General features: G+C 34.9%; 1 protein-coding gene across 5 annotated transcripts in view; it reads right to left on the minus strand.

Moving 5' to 3' along the window:
- TMEM65 (transmembrane protein 65) overlaps positions 1-17,542 on the minus strand; it is a 53,204-nt gene that overhangs the window by 19,776 nt on the left and 15,886 nt on the right. For 3 of the 5 annotated variants that reach the window (XM_045050020.1, XM_045050019.1, XM_023248734.2), the window contains exon 2: positions 15,344-15,424. The exons of the other annotated variants lie outside the window; for them this stretch is intronic. In XM_045050020.1, the coding sequence (XP_044905955.1) occupies positions 15,344-15,424 (81 nt within the window). The remainder of the gene's footprint in view (positions 1-15,343; positions 15,425-17,542) is intronic. 5 annotated transcript variants of the gene reach the window in all.

Here is a 17,542-nt window from a genome sequence, read left to right on the forward strand (position 1 = left end):
TCCAGCCCCACATTGGGTTCTGTGCTGACAGTGCGAAGCCTGCTTGGGATTCTCTCCCTCTCCTTCTCTCTCTACCCCTCTCCCACCCTCTGTCTCTTGAAACAAACTTAAAAAAAAAAAAAAAAAAAAAAAAACCACCAAAAAACTGTAGTCGCTGCTAACATAACCTCCCTCAAAACAGTCACAATAAACCCCAGAAGCTTTTTATTTCCCTACATATGTATCTTAACCTTAAGAATTATCTTTTTTTTATTAAAAAAATTTTTTTTAATGTTTTTTATTTTTGAGAGAGACAGAGACAGAATGCGAGTGAGTTAGGGGCAGAGAGAGGGAGACACAGAATCCGAAGCAGGCTCCAGGCTCTGAGCTGCCAGCACAGAGCCCGACGCGGGGCTTGAACTCACGAACTGTGAGATCATGACCTGAGCCGAAGCCGGACGCTCAACTGACTTAAGCCACCCAGGCACCCCAAGAATTTTCTTTTTGAGGGCACCTGAGTGGCTCGGTCAGTTAAGCAATTGACCCTTGATTTTGGCTCAGGTCGTGATCTCACGGTTTGTGAGATTGAGCTGGTTTGTGAGATTGAGCCCCACTGTGGGCTCCGTGCTGAGAGCAGCACAGAGCCTGCTTGGGATTCTCTCTCTCCCTCTCTCTCTGTCCTGCCCCCTGCTCGCACTCTCTCTCATTCTCTCTCTCAAAATAAATAAATAAACTTGAGAATTTTCTTTTGACATATAGTAAACTATCGACACTTACATTAGAAATATATTCTAATCTAATGTTTCATTAAGAAAACTTCGGAGTTAGAAAAACCTAGTTCTTTCAGTTTGGGTGTGTATGTGTGTGTGTGAATATATATGTGTGTGTGTAATATACACCATTACTTTTTTCTTTTTCTAAATATCTTGAAATAATAAGATAATCATTAACACTAGACTGTATTTTACCATATCATATTTTTCAATGATTTTAACTTAAAAAATTCTGGTTCTACTTCCACTACTGGCTTCCTAACCTCCTGTGAGACCAATTTTCCTGCACAGAATATCTATAAACTATAAACAAATATGTAATAAATATATAACTACCTAAAAGCACTAGAAAATGTCCAAAAACAGGTTGATTCTGGAAAGGAATCAACACTTAGAAAAAGGAACGGAACTAAGTGAACTAGCTGCTTATTGTAGCTTTTGGCCTAAGGGCAGACCTCACCCACAATATTGGGGCAACTAAAACTCCAACAAAATATCTTCAGTCTTTCTGGCCTGCAGAAGCAGTGGCCAGGGTGCAAGGTAGCCAAAGCCACTAGAAAGTGAAAGGGGAGTCCTAGAAATGATAGAGACAGAAAGGAGGAGGAGCCCTAAATTCTGTATATACAGTCAGTTCAAATACATGGCTGACCTGTGAACCACACATGTGTGGTAAAAACCAAAACAAATCTCAGCCAAGGGTAAAATAACTGAAGATTTGAGCTGTACACCAAGATACAGTTTGTAGTATGAGCCTAACCATCAACTGCCTGCTAAAACAAGTAAAGAAAAATCAGTCTCTTTTAGAAGAATAAAGCACAATCCAGAGTCTCTACAACATGATAATTGCAGCAGTGACTAAGATATAATCTAAAATGCTTCACAAACAAAGAAACAGGACAAAATGACCCATCTTCAGGAGAAAAAAACAATAGACGAAGATAAATTCTGAAGTGACTCAAATGTTAGAAGTAGCAGACAAGGTCTAATAAAGTAGCAATTAAAATTATATTCAAAAACATAAATGAAAACATAGTCAAGTAGAAACTATAAAAAGAACCAAACTCATATGAAAATTATCTGAAATCTTAAAATTAATTGGATAGGCTTAAAAGCAGAATGAAGAGCGAACATGATAGACCAATAAAAACTATTCATCCAGGGGCGCCTGGGTGGCTCAGTCGGTTGGGCGTCCGACTTCAGCTCAGGTCACGATCTCGCGGTCCGTGAGTTCGAGCCCCGCGTCAGGCTCTGGGATGATGGCTCAGAGCCTGGAGCCTGCTTCCGATTCTGTGTCTCCCTCTCTCTCTGCCCCTCCCCCGTTCATGCTCTGTCTCTCTCTGTCTCAAAAATAAATAAACGTTAAAAAAAAAATTATTCATCTGAAGAACAGAAAATAAAAGGATTGAGAAATAACAAATCAGTCTCAGAGACTTGTGGCTAAATATCAAAAAGTCAAAACATGTATAACTGGAGTTCCAGAAAGCAAGAAGAAAAAAAACAAAAAAAAATGTTTGAACAAATAATGTCTAATAATTTCCCAAATTTGGTGGAAGACAAAAATTTCAAGAGTCATGAAAGTTCAGTGAACCCCTAGTAGAATAAACATGAAGAAAATCAATGATAAAAAAGAATCTTATATAGTCACAAAAAAATGACACGTTCACTAAAGGAAAACAATGATTTACATGATTCAAGAAGGGGGAAAAAAAAGCTATCGGCCATTATTCTGTATCCAGAAAGATTATCCTTCAAGAATGAAGGCAAATGCATTTCAGAAAAACTGAAACTATGAGAATATGTTGCCAGCCAACCTGCAATATAGGAAATGTGAGAGCGAGTTCTTCAGACTGAAGGGAAATGCCAGTTGGGCAGTAGGATCTTTAGGAAAGGATGAAGAGTATCAGAAATGGTTATACAAAAAACTACTTGTTCCCTGGTAATTTAATTTAGGTAGACCTGACTACCTATAGAAAAAACTGTAACTCTGCCTTATGGAGTTTATAACATACGTAGATGTAATACATATGACATCAAAGCATAAAGGATGAAAGAGGTTACAAATGGACCAACTGGGTAATTTGGTTGCGATATTTCTACAATGTCTATTAAGTAGTACAATATTAGCTCTAAGTAGTCTATGAAAAACTAAGAATGAATATTTGTTTTTTTTAAAAATATTTATTTATTTTTGAGAGAAAGTGAGGGAGGGGCAGAGAGACAGGGAGACAGAGAATTGAAGCAGGGTCAATTCCAAGCTGTCAGCATAGAGCCCAACGCGGGGCTTGAACCCACGAACCATGAGATCATGATCTGAACCAAAGTTGGACATTTAACCAGCTGAGTCACCCAGTGCCCCAAGAATGCATATTTGTAATGCCTAGAGCAATCACACATACAGACAAAATGTAATGAGAATATGATTAAAAAGCTAGTAAATAATTTGAAAGGAATTTTTAAGAATTAAGTAAAAAAAATGCAGGAAATGAGAACAGAGGGACAAAAAGCAAATAGTAAAATAGCAAACCTATATCCTACCATGTCAGTAATTTACATTCAATGTTAATGGACTAAACTAAACGCGTCAATGAAAAGGCAGAGTTTGTCAAAATGGATAAAAAAGCAAGACCCAACTATAAGATATCCACAAGAATTACACTTTAATAGGTTGAAAGTAAATGGATGGTAAAAGATATACTTACTATACAAACACTAAGCTTATAAAGGCTGGCGTGGCTATTTTAATATCACATGAAGTAGACCTAAAGAATATGACCAGAACCAGGGACATTTCAAAATGATAAAAGAGTTAATTCATCAAAAGGCAAAATAATAATTTGATTATGCCTAATAACATAGCTTCAAAATGCATGATGCAAAATCTGACAGAATTAAAGGGCAAAATAAACAACTCCACAGTCATACTTAGAGAGATAGAAACCTCTTTCTCAGCAACTGACAGAAAACTAGGCAAAAATATCAGTAAGATACAGATTATTTGAACAACACTACCAATCATCCTGATCCAATTAATATTTAAACAACACCCAACAACTATAGAATACATATATTCTTCTAAAGTGGAGATGGTTCATTCACCAAGAGAGACCATAAGCTGATCCACAAAACAGATGTTAATAAATTTATGATTAAAATCATAAAGAATACATTCTGTGACCAAAATGGAATCAACAATAAGGTATCCAGAAAAAAAGTTTTGGAAATTAAATAACATTTTCTAAATACATGGGCCTGGGGTGCCTGGGTGGCTCAGTCAGTTAAGCCTCTGCCTTTAGCTCAGGTCATGATCTCACGTTTGTGAGTTCAAGCCCCACACTGGGCTCTCTGCTGTCAACACAGAGCCTGCTTCAGATCCTCTGTCTCCCTCTGCCCTTCCCCTGCTCACTCACTCTCTCTCTCTCTCTCAAAATAAATAAACATTTTAACATAATTAAATACATGGGCCAAAGAAGAAATCAAAAGGGAAATTAGACTGAATATCAATGAAAATACAACACATCAAAATTTATGGGATGCTTAAATGGGATATGAATGCTTAAAGGAAAGCTTATAGTTTGAAATACTTACATTAATAAGAAGAAAGGTCTAAGATAAATGGCTTACAGTTTTATCTTAAGAAGCTATGAAAAAAAGACCAAGAGCGAGTTAAATCAAAAGTAAACAAAAAGGAAATAACAAAAGAAAAGAGCCGAAATCAATAAATAGAAAATAAAGGAAATAGACAAAGACAAAAGTTGGTTCTTTGAAATGATCAACAAAATTAATAAGCCTCTAGGTACACTGATCAAGAAAGAGAAAACACAAAATACTAATATCAGAAATGAAAGAAGGGACATCACTACAGATCCTAAAGAAATCAAAGAGAGTATTACCAGTAACTTTATGCCAACAAATTCAACAACTTTGATAAAATGGACAAATTGTTTGAAAAATACAATTTACCAAAACTGACATAAAATGAAACAAAAAATCTGAATAGTTCTATCTATTAATAAGATTGAATTTGTCACCAAACACTTTTCCATAACATATACACACAAAAATCCTCCAGGCCCACATGGTTTCATTGGTGAATTTTGTCAAATGCTTAAACAAACACACACACACACACACACACACACACACACACACACACACACAATCTTATATAAACTCACAAATTATTTCAAAAAACAGAAGATATGAAAATACTTCCCAATTTGTTTTATGAGGTCAGAATAATCCTAAAAATAAAACCTAATCAAGAAATCGCAAAAAAGAAAAATCTGCACACCAATATTCCTCATGAACACAGACACCAAAATCCTTAATTGAATGATGACTCTTCTGCTTTCTTTAAGTGTGTTTATTCATAATAGTGGCGAAAAAATAGCATCCATACTCCCTTGCATTTTTCCCTTTTTTTAGATATTTCTCATTACTGGAAGAAGTTGCTCTTACTAGAGTTCCATGTTTAGAAATACATAGGTTAGGGGGTGCCTGGGTGGCTCAGTCAGTTAAGCATCTGACTCTTGATTTCGGCTCAGGTCATGCTTTCATGGTTTGTGGGTTCGAGCCCTGCATCAGGCTCTGCGCTGACAGCATGGAGCCTGCTTGCGATTCTCTCTATGCCTCTCTCTCTGCCCCTTCCCTTCTTTCTCTCTCTCTCAAAAGATAAACTAAAAATAAAATTAAAATAAAAAAAAAAAGAAATACATAGGTTAGGAAAATTATCTGCAAGCATTTATGACGTAATATTTATATATAGGATTTTTTTCCTTTGGATGGTGCATTTAAAATCTGCCTGAGGAAGGGTAAATAAGAAAAGACAGTTGTTGCAAACAGCTAGTTTTTACTGTATCAAATCAAATGAAAATTATTTGAAATGGAACTCTCTCTTCCTCCAACATAGCCTTGAGAATTTAAATATATTAAAGTATTATAAAACATAGACAAATCTTTTCCTAATATAAAAATATCTGAGATACTAATTACAAATCTTGAGAATATAAGAAAAACACTTGGTATGTTTAAATATAGGATTTTTTTAACACTTTCAACATTTTTTTGCTTCAGCAACCCAGCAAGACTAGAGAAAATGATTTAAAATGTAAAGCAATTTTACTTTTTTTCTAAATGCAATGAAACTCTAACTTTTTAGATTGTATAAAGCATGAGGTATTCAGTTAGTTTGCTAATTAACTGAAGCAACCAGAGACCTGTCGTAGCTTATAAAAATGCCGTTACTGCCTATGTAATATTAACATTTTTTAAAAAGGAATTATTTCTTTGATGTATTAGAATACTATAGTGCATCACAATCATTTTAATGCTCAAATAATAGCTCTTTAGGAAGTATAAAAGTGAGGGCACTATCATATAAAAAAGAAATGAGAAGAGAGTCAAAAGAAAACACAAATTAAGAATTTTTTCCTCCTATTTCAGGAATAATAATGTATTCAATCCAGCTGTGTTTTATATTTTCCTACATAAATATAAGTATAAATAAGTTTGGTACTGTATTTACTTAAAGAAAGAGGAATGTCAGATTAGGAAGAGAGCAGCAGAGGGAGGAATGAGAAACAGAACATGGTAAGAAAAACAGATGAGCAACAAATGCAGAGATTTTTTTTTAAACGGAGAGGGAGGGAGGGAGAGAGATTATTTTAAAGGGAGCCTCAGAAAAGGCGACACAAGAAAGAGACTCCCTAGATCTGGGCAAATGAATTGCTGGAACATGGATTTTTTTCAGTCTCTCTACTGTGATGCTTTGTTGATCAGTCATCCAGCAGTCTAAACTTGGTATCTTTGGATCAGACTCCATTGTGCACACAGAGAACTAATACACAGCACAATGCTGAGCACTATGGGAAAAACAGATGAATAAAAAGCATCTCAACTGTGCCAGAGGTTCTCAGGTTTTGCTGTAGGACACAGGTCTAAATGTTTCTGTATCCTAGGTCACATTCTAAAAGCTTATTTTATTTTTTAAAGTGTTTATTTATTTTGAGAGAGAAAGAGTGCACAGGAGGGGCAGAGAGAAAGAGAATCCCAAGCAGGCTCTGCACTGTTAGCACAGAGCCCGACGCAGGTCTTGAACTCACGAACCCTGAGATCATGACCTGAGCCAACATCAGAGACTTAACTGACTGAGCCACCCATGTGCCCCTAAAAGTTTATTTTAAAATAAATTCCTGAGTGGGGCACCTGGGTGGTTCAGTCAGTTGAATGTCCCACTCTTGACTTCAGCTCAAGTCATAATCTCATGGCTTGTGGGATCGAGCCCCATGGCCGAGCTCTGTGCTTATAGCACAGAGCCTGCTTGGGACTCTCTTCCTCGCTCTCTGCCTCTACCCTGCTCACGTGTGCACATGTGTGTGCACATGCACTCTCTCTTTCAAAATAAACATAAAAAATAAAATAAAAGAAATTTTAAAGTAAATTCCTGACCAATTGTTTATCATTACCCTTTTTTAAAACCTTAAAATGGCATTTAGTAGGAAATAAGTTGGCTAATTGTAGGTTCTAATAAATTAATTTCCAGTTAATCTTTTTTTTTTCCTGTACTGGAAGGTAACCAATAATAGTTTATTAGTAAGCATCAGGAGAAGCTTTTCCTAGGACATGTATTTGGGACAGTAATCCTACAACCAAACCTATATTATTGCAATGACAACAGGACCTCTAACCATAGAAGAACAACTGTTACCACTTTAAAGCTCGTATTTCCTTTACTCCTAGAAAATTCCTAGGTTTTACTAAAATATTTTATACTACTTCATAACTAAAATGTAACTTTTGTATTCAAATATTTTTGTCAGTGTTATAAGTGTACTAAAATTTACTCTTTTTATTAGTGCTTAGAATAAAGTAGAAAATTTGTTTAAGTTACACTTTTCAGGTACATACAACATGCGAGTTAAAAACAAATTTTTTTAATGTTTTATTTTTGAGAGAGCACAAGCGGGGGAGAGGCAGAGAGAGGGGGACAGAGGATCTGAAGTGGGCTGTGCACCAACAGCAGCAAGCCCGACGTGGGGCTTGAACTCATAAACCTTGAGATCATGACTTGAGCTGAAGTCAGACGCCCAACCGACTAAGCCACGCAGGTGCCCCTATATGCAAGTTTTAAACAGAGCCTCTGGAAACAGAACAACTGTCTGCAACCTGGCCATACAATGCCTTGTGCTTCTGATTGTTCTTTTCAAGAAAAATATATTGCTTAAATAGGAATTTACTGTAAACATCTTACATTAAACAAGCCATATTTATATACACACATGCATGCATTATGTATATGCATACATAACTTACACAAATATTTATTTGTATTTACATATATTAAAGAGATGCAGATATTGAGTTTGTTTTTTTTGACTTAGGAATTTTTAAGCAAAATTAGAAAATAACATTTAAAATACTAATATCCTTTGCCTTGTCCAAAGGAAAAAGATACACTTTTCAAGTATGAAGATCATACATGTTTACTGCAGGAAGTTAATTGGATTCAGAAAAAAAAATTAAGTACCTATAACTTCTCAGAAATGAACATTTTGATGTATTACCCTTTGATCTTTTCTCTATAGAGATGTATACATAAAACATATTCTGCCATTTTTACAAAGCATTATATGGTGAATATTTTCCCTTATCTTCAATTTTTTTAAGGTAATGATTTGATTGGTGGCATTTTTTTTTCTATTTGGCCATGATTTCTATTTATTTTATTTTATTTTATTTTAATTTTTTCTTCCAAGTTTTTATTTAAATTCAAGTTAGTTAACATTTAGTGTAGTATTGGTTTCAGGAGTAGAATTTAGTGATTCATCACTTATGCATAACACCAAGTGCTCTCCTTAATGTCCATCACCCAATTTAGCTCATCTCCCCACCTGACTTGCCAACAGCAGCCCTCAGTTTGTCCTGTGTAGTTAAGAGTCTCTTATGGTTTGTCTCCCTCTCTGTTTTAATCTTATTTTATTTTGCCTTCCCTTCCCCTGTGTTCATCTGTTTTGTTTCTTAAATTCCACATGAGTGAAATCATATGGTGTTTGTCTTTCTCTGACTGACTTATTTCACTTAGCATAATACACCCTAGTTTCATTCACCTCGTTGCAAATGGCAAGATTTCATTCTTTTTGATGGCTGAGTAATATTCCATTGTGGTGTGTTTATACGTGTGTGTGTGTGTGTGTGTGTGTATTTCTTTATCTATTCATCAGCTGATGGGCATTTGGGCTCTTTCTATATTTTGGCTACTGTTTGACAGTGCTGCTATAAACATTGGGGTGCATGTGCCCCTTTGATAAGTTATTTTTGCATCCTTGGGATAAATACTTAGTAGCACTATTGCTGGGTCCTAGGGTAGTTCTATTTTTAATTTTTTGAGGAACCTCCATACTATATTCCAGAGTGGCTGCACCAGTTCAGATTACCACCAAGAGTGTAAGAGGGTTCCCGTTTCTCCACATGCTCACCAACATCTGTTGTTTCCTGAGTTGTTAATGTTAAGCCATTCTCACAGGTGTGAGGCAGTATCTCATTATAGTTTTGATTTGTATTTCTCTGAAGATAAGTAATATTGAGCATCTTTTCATGTGTCTGTTAGCCACCTGGACATCTTCTTTGGCAAAGTGTCTATTCATGTCTTCTGCCCATTTCTTCACTGGATTGTTTTTTGGGTGTTGAGTTTGATCAGTTCTTAATAGATTTTGGATACTAGCCCTTTATCAGATATGTCATTTGCAAATATCTTCTACCATTCCAATAGCTGCCTTTTAGTTTTGTTGATTGTTTCCTTTGCTGTGCAGAAGTTTTTTATCTTGATGAGGTCCCAATAGTTTATTTTTGTCTTGTTTCCCTTGCCTCCAGAAATGTGTCTAGTAAGAAACTGCTATAGCTAAGGTCAGAGGTTGCTGCCTGTGTTCTCCTCCAGGATTTTGATGGTTTCCTGTCTCACAGTTAGGTCTTTCAGCCATTTTGAATTTATTTTTGTGTCTGGTGTAAGAAAGCCGTCCGGTTTCATACTTCTGCATGTCACTGTCCAGTTTTCCCAACACCATCTGTTGAAGAGACTGTCTTTTTTAATTGGATATTCTTCTTTAATTGGATATTCTTTTGTGGTAGATTAGTTGACTGTATAGTTGTGAGTCCATTTCTGGGTTTTCTATTCTGTTCTACTGATTTATGTGTCTGTTTTTGTGCCAGTACCATACTGTCTTGATGATCACAGCTTTATAATGCAGCTTGAAGTCCGGAACTGTGATGCCTCCTGCTGCGCTTTTCTTTTTCAACATTACTTTGGCGATTCAGCGTCTTTTCTGGTACCATACAAATTTTAGAATTGTTTGTTTTAGCTCTGTGAAAAATGCTGGTGTTATTTCGATAAGGATCGCACTGAGTGTGTAGATTGCTTTGGGCGGTATAGACATTTTAATAATATTTGCTCTTCTAATCCATGAGCATGGAATGTTTTTCCATTTCTTTGGGTCTTCTTCACAATTTCTTCCTCAACAATTTCTTTCCAAAGTGTTCTATAGTTTTCAGTTACACATCTTCTACCTCATTGGTTAGGTTTATTCAGAGGTATCTTATGGATTTTGGTGTAATTGTAAATAAGGTTGATTCCTTGAATTCTCTTTCTGCTGCTTCATTATTGCTATCTAGAAATATTGGTGGCATTTTTTCATCATATGATGTATAACAGTTTAATCCCCTATCACTAGATATTTATTCTTTGTTTTTTTTTTCACATTTACAAATAATATTAATATAAACTTGTATCTAAATCTTTTTATGTTCCTCTGAAAGCTCCTTAGGGTAGTTCCTAAATGGTCATACTGAGTCGGAAGGAAGGAAGGAAATTAAGGATTCTTAAAATTTTGCAAAATTTCTCTCAGAAAGAGTATGTCAAATTATTCCCATCTTGCTTCATGATTTTTCCAATATAACACTCCATTAAAAATATTTCATGTTTTCAGAATGTGGACACGTTTAATGTTGTCATTAAAGCAAATATTTGAAAGAAATTTCTAAGCACTAATCAATTATCAATTATTTTAATTGGTATTTTAATTGGTAAAATATTGTAATAAAACAATCAGGTAGAGTGAGTCTGAGATATCTCCCTTTAACTATATTTTCCTTTGAAAATAACTCTTTTATAAAAAATCTTCAGTCTAATATTAATAAGTATTTATAAAATACTTTTTAGGATAAGGTATGCCTTGTTTCTTTTTTAAACAAGTTACTCTACTTAGAGGTATATCTTAAATTGAAAATCAAAATGCTTTGGTAGAACTGTAAGTAGAATATTACTGTTTCTATGTTTTAGCCTCTATTATAAAATTATAAAACACATTTATAATGGTGATACTGGAAAACAAAACTAGACCCCTTGGCGTACAAAATGAGTTTTATTACATTATTCAGTAGAAACCATAATTTGTCATTTTCATAAACATTCCATTCATTAAATTTAACCATATTTTACAAAGTATAAATCCAAACTTAAAAAAAAATCTGAAAAACAAAAAAAGCGTCTTGTTTTCTATTATGATTTCAAGGCAATGATAATTCTAAATGTGGTAACTTATTTTAGTCTGTTACTATGGACATAATCATCAATATAAGATCACAAATCAAAGGAATAATTTAAAATCATTTATAATGTACTTAACAAGAAAAGTACTAAAGCAACTACACTGAGATAGTTTAATGCACACGTTATTCCTTCACTTACAAATAACTCGATAGTCTAAATGTCCAATTAGCTAGTTTTGATCTTTTGAGCACCTACTACTTGTTCCAGGCCCCACCCCAGCATCTTCCCCAAGGAAGAACAGGAAGTAGAGTTGGCAACACAAATCACACTTTGGTCTAATAAGAGATTTATGAAAAGAACAGGGATGAAACTACTGTGTTTAAGCAACAATTTAGAGCCTGCAAGTCTCAGTTACTCTATTTATGAACATTATGAATAATGGTTTAGACTTTTAACAAAATCAAAAGTTCTAAAGGGTAAGGTGAAATTTGCAATAAATATAGAACACATTAAAGAATTTAAAGATTTAAAATGCAAACCATGCCATATACAAAATAATTTAAACAAATAGTATAAAATGATCAAACATGCACCAAACAGGGTAAAGCTTTAAAAAAAGGTTTATTTTCAAAAGCCACAAAGCAGTATTTTCAAAAGAAACGCAATCATATGGCTAAGTCATACACTTATAAAAACCGACACTCAAAACTGAAAAATGGAAACATTCTTTAGAAGTAGCTTTTAACTTAGTAAATTTAAATTATCAAGTCTTTTATAATAAAAGCTATAATTGTAAAAGTACTTTTTAATAATTTTTTTAAGTGCATGCTTTAAAAAAAATGCATGCCTTAGCTAAGACCAAAGACAAAAAGCATTTGAGTGTGATTTTGTCATTTTATTTAGCATTTAAAAGTTTATTGCAACATGCACATTATGTAGAAAAGAAACGTCTACCTGGATGGCATAATAATACTATTACCTCATTAACTTCTGGGGAACATAACATGGGACCTGGGGTTTCATTGTAACCTACACTGGTATCTAATTCACTTCACTGCAATTAACCCATTCCTGGGTTAAGGCAGGCCAGTCATGTAACAGCTGAGGGCAGGAGTTGGCCAGCAGTAATGATGAAGAAGACAGTGCCCAATTAATTATCACTTTTATTAACATAATTAGTGTATTAGCTTGTTAACTGCTTAACTCTGGCTTAAGAAAGAGTAAATACTAGAAGTACAATAATTTATTTCTCTCTTATCTGTCATTTCCTAGGGTTTTTTTTTAGGATAATCAAACATTGATTTGTTGTTGCTTTTACATGTCTAACTTGTATATACTATATATACATATATATATATGAATATATGTATACATACACTTATATATACTACTTAACACAGAGATTATGTTCCTTCCTTTCCTTCATGCCAAAGGAAGACAGAAAAAGGAAATAATTATTACTATATATAATGATATTCCTTTTTTAAAAAAGGCTAAGATAAAAACAACAGTACAACTCAAAATAATCAGATCTTCTTACTTTTACTTATTACATACAGACGATAGTATGTAGCTTTAAGAAACTTTAGAAGATCATACGGCTAGGTATATTATACATAGATACATTGTATTATAGATGGAAAGCTTAAAGTGAGCTAGAAAAACATAATATTTCATCTTGGGACAGGATAAGTAATAGAGATATCTGTGGGTATAGTTACCTAGATTCCCCAGAAGACATTCATTTTAAAACAAAATTACTTAGGGGTGCCTGGGTGGCTCAGTCGGCTAAGCGAAGCATCCAACTTCGGCTCAGGTCACGATCTCAACAGCCATGAGTTTGAGCCCCACGTCAGGCTCTGTGCTGACAGTCCAGAAGAGCCTGGAGCCTGCTTTGGATTCTGTGTCTCCCTCTCTCTCTCTGCCCCTCCCCCACTTGCACTCTGTGTCTCTGCCTCTCAAAAATAAATAAACATTAAAAAATTTTTTAAATAAAATTGCTTAACACTAGAAAGGAGCTGAGATTTTTCATCAATGAATTACCTTTTTCCTTTTCAATCATTCTTCAAAGAATTATTTCACAGAATGTTAAAGCTGAAAGGATCCTTAGAAACCATCTGCCAGTAATTCTCAACATGGAGTATACCTCAACCCTTGTTCACAAATAACAGGGTTGCTTTTGGATGTGACAGTGACTGGGAAATGCTACTGGTATTAGAGATTCTAAACACCCTGCAATGCACAAGAGAGTCCTTCATAATGAAGATTTATCCAGCTCAAATGCCAGTAGTATACCCACTAAGAAATACTGAGTTAATTCTCCACTTTGAAGATGGAGCCATTTAGGCCCAGAGATGTTAAGTGACTTATTTGAGGCTACACAGCTGGATCTAGAATCCAGATTAACATTCTCTTGTTCTACTTCTCTTTCAATGAATAAAATCTCAATAGAAAAACATAGAAAACCAAGAATCACTTGTATATTAATACATACATTGGTCATATATTAATATTTGAAATTGAAGCAAAATTACAATTAACTAAAATATTAGTATCCCTTTCAAATTGCTATTTTCTGGTCCTAAGAAGTAATTTCCTTTCAGATAAATCATATTTCAAAAATCAATCACAGTTAAAAGAAAGAGGAGACAATGAACTGACATATTATGGTTACCAAAGAACATTTTTTGAATGGAAAATTACATGGTTTCTGCTGGTTTCAGAACAATTTAATACCCTACAGTCTAGCACTAATCTTCCCTTCTAATCCTGAAGAAATTTATCATAGCAAAATGAACACTGACTTAAAAATCCAAAGGACTTGACGCTAATCTCTTTGTGATGTATATGTAACTAGTTGCCAAATCTTGAACATGTCGTAAACCCTCTAGATCTATTTCATGTTACAAAAAACGAGTTTAGGTCTTTGTGATCCTTGCCTGCTCTAAGATTCTCCTTCCATATTTCTTCTTTATTGCATAATTAATGGGATAAAAAAAAATAGAGGGTTTGAAAAACATATTCACGAAGAAGCACCCTACAGTGAGCAGAGATACAATTAAAGACTAAGTCTCAAAAGGTAACCATGGACAGGTCAAGTTCAAGTATTAAGTACTTATTGTTCAGCAGCATCTTACCTCCTATTGATATCTGCCATCATCTACAGAATCACTATTATTCCTTTTTCCCTACCTTGTCCTAAAAAATGAAGGCTAAGTAAACAATCTTCAGAATAATTCAAAATTAAAACTTTATTCTTAAAAAGACATTTCCATTAAACAGTTAACTTCTACATATACACAGAGATAAAAACTTTTTAATTTTAAAGTTACGTTAGAAATGGCCAAGTAGAATATACTGGGGTCTTTTTGCAGGAAATATTAATGTGTGTGTGTGTGTGTGTGTGTGTGTGTGTGTGCACTACGTTTCTATGTATCTCTTAAGCTCTTACAGTTTGGTTTTTGCTCTTGACAGTATATATACAGCCTAAGAAAACTAAGTTGCATTTAACCTTTATTCTTATAAAATTCCAATCATTCCATAAGATATTTTTTATTCCTTTTCATTCATGTGTTATGCTTCTTAGGCAATATATCTATATTAAATAGTAATCAAAAATAAATAAAATAGGGACAGAGAGACAGTTATTTTTATTTCTCCCTCCCTCCATCTCTCTCTCGCATACATACACATACACATGCACACACACACAACATAATTCCTCCAACTAGCACATGCAACATAAGTTAGCTACCAAGCTGTATGGAAACTGAATCTGAAAAAAATTTTTGTGTCTTGCTAAGGTCATAAATGTAATCCCTCAGTTAATTAAACATGCAATTATTATTCCATCATATCCACAAAGTCTAGGATTAGATAATAAAAAAAATACTCTGTAGACAGTCTAAAACACTGGTGCAAATAAAAAAGGGGGTTATCATTATAACCAAAACATTCTATTTCAAACAAGCAAGAAGTTCTGTCAAATAGATGCTTTGCTATTTGCAGTAACAGCTGACAAACACTCAATACTGTTAAGATTGTACTATACCAAAACTATCAGGGGTCTCTGCTGATGATACCTTCTTCGCTTGCTTCACAATGGCAATCTCAGGTTTGGGATATCTGCATGCTAGAAATATTGTAAAATCAAAGTGTATTCAAGTGATAAAGTAAAATAAGTATTAATAAAAAATTATGAAATTTTGAAGTGAAACATGTTAGAATAAAGGCAGTCCTTGCTTTGCACAATAGCGTGGTTAACACGACCAAGGACAAATTAAAATCATGGGCAAATGACACGATGAAAAAGAACATAACACCACTTCTATATTATTCCTGTCAAAGATGCATAACTGGAATCTATTCATGAGGAAAGAGACAAAATCAAATTGAAGTACATGCTACAAAATAACTGGTCTATAAACCTCAAAAGTGCCAAGGTCATCAAGGCCAAGCTAAAGACTGATGAACTGTTTCAGATGGAAGGAAATTAAAGATATTTAATAACTAAATGCAACATGTGACTTTGGACTGGATCTTTTTGTTGTAAAGGCACATTGTTGGGACAACTGGTGAAAGTGAGCTTCCTGGGAGTACTTAGATGGCAGTGTTACATTGTGGCTATATAAAGCAATGTTCTTGTTTGTGAGAAATATACACCAAAGTATTCCAGTTGTGGCCATTGCAATGCAGTCGGTCCTTAACGGCTGGAAGTTCTGCCAAGAGACAGCTCGTAGTGGCCAGTCACTATGGGAGACAGCCTCAGCCAAAGAATGCTGCCTCACCCAAGGCTCTGTACCCTGGCCCAAGGCAGTCCGCATCCAATAGCTCATTTTTACAGAGACAGGGGCCCAGACCTCTCACCCAACTCAGAACAATGTTGTTGGGTCATCCCAACTGTAGAACTCTCTACAGGGTAAGCTGAGGCTTCCACCGAGACCCCATCACTTTACTTGCACCTCTGCCCAAACCTGCTTCCTTCCCCCCATTCCCTTCCCTTAGGAAGGTGAGGATTTCAACAGCATTCCCCAATAAACTTCCTGTAAGCTAATCTTTGTCTCAGAGACTGCTTTCTAAAGAACTCAACCTATGACAGGGATCATATCAGGAGCTTATTCTCAAATGTTTCAGGGGAAATTAAAAAAAAAAAAAGCTTATTGTGCTATACTTGAAATTCTGAGATTTGTTATATAAATAGAGAGAGAGATATAAAACTGAAGTTATTTCAAAATCTTAAAAGCAATTCAAAATTAAGTGGGGAAAGCAAAGGAAGAACAGAATGAAGGAAGGCAAAAGAATAAGACTAGGGGCATGGTTCACTGAAGAAATGAAACTAACCAATGGACAGAATATTAAAGATGTTAATGGATAATGAAACAGATGAGCAAAAAAGAATGTATCTATCACACAGCATTTGTAACCAAAAGTAATCATTGTGTAACTATAAAATCAGTATTAACAATTTACATTTTTTGCTTGTCTTTAAGAAGCCCCTTTAAGCAGGAAAAAAAAAAAAAAAACTAGAATGTTTTTTAAACCGTAAGATCTTAGTCACAAATACAAAATTCTGCCAGCTCATAAAATGTGCCACATCTTACATTATCATGCTCACATCTGTTGGCCTGGTATCTTTCTTTTTTTTTTTTTTTAATTTTTTATGTTTATTTATTTGAGAGAGAGAGAGAGCGCAAGCTGGGAAGGGGCAGAGAGAGAGGCAGACCGAGAATCCCAAGCAGGCTCCAAGTTGTCAGTGCAGAGCCCAATTCCAGGCTCGAACCCATGGATCATAAGATCATGATCTGAGCCAAAATCACGAGTTGGATGCTTAACCAACTGAGCCACACAGGCACCTCAACCTGGTTTTTTTCATAATTCAAACATGCCTGAGTTTATCTATATGACTTCAACTCTTTCCAACCTGAAAAACATAAACAAAAACACCTTCTATAACCTTGCTCCTCAATGGACCTGTAGCACTGCCATCACTACAAACTTGTTAGAAAGGCAGAATTTCAGGTCCCACTCCAAACCGACTGAAATAGAACCTGTATTTCAATAAGATTTCCAGATGACTTTGTATGTACATTCAGCTTTGTGAAGCAGGGCTCCGGTTTCCACTATGGGATGTCAAAAGCCGTAAAGAGTACTGCTCCCACCTTTCGGATGAAAACAAAGTCACACTAAATTCAAATTCCTGACTTATTTTGAACCTGGAAGAGAACTCAAGTCACAGAGCAAACAAGAGGCA

The sequence above is a fragment of the Felis catus genome, chromosome F2 (assembly GCF_018350175.1).
Source record: "Felis catus isolate Fca126 chromosome F2, F.catus_Fca126_mat1.0, whole genome shotgun sequence".
Lineage (NCBI taxonomy): Eukaryota > Metazoa > Chordata > Mammalia > Carnivora > Felidae > Felis > Felis catus.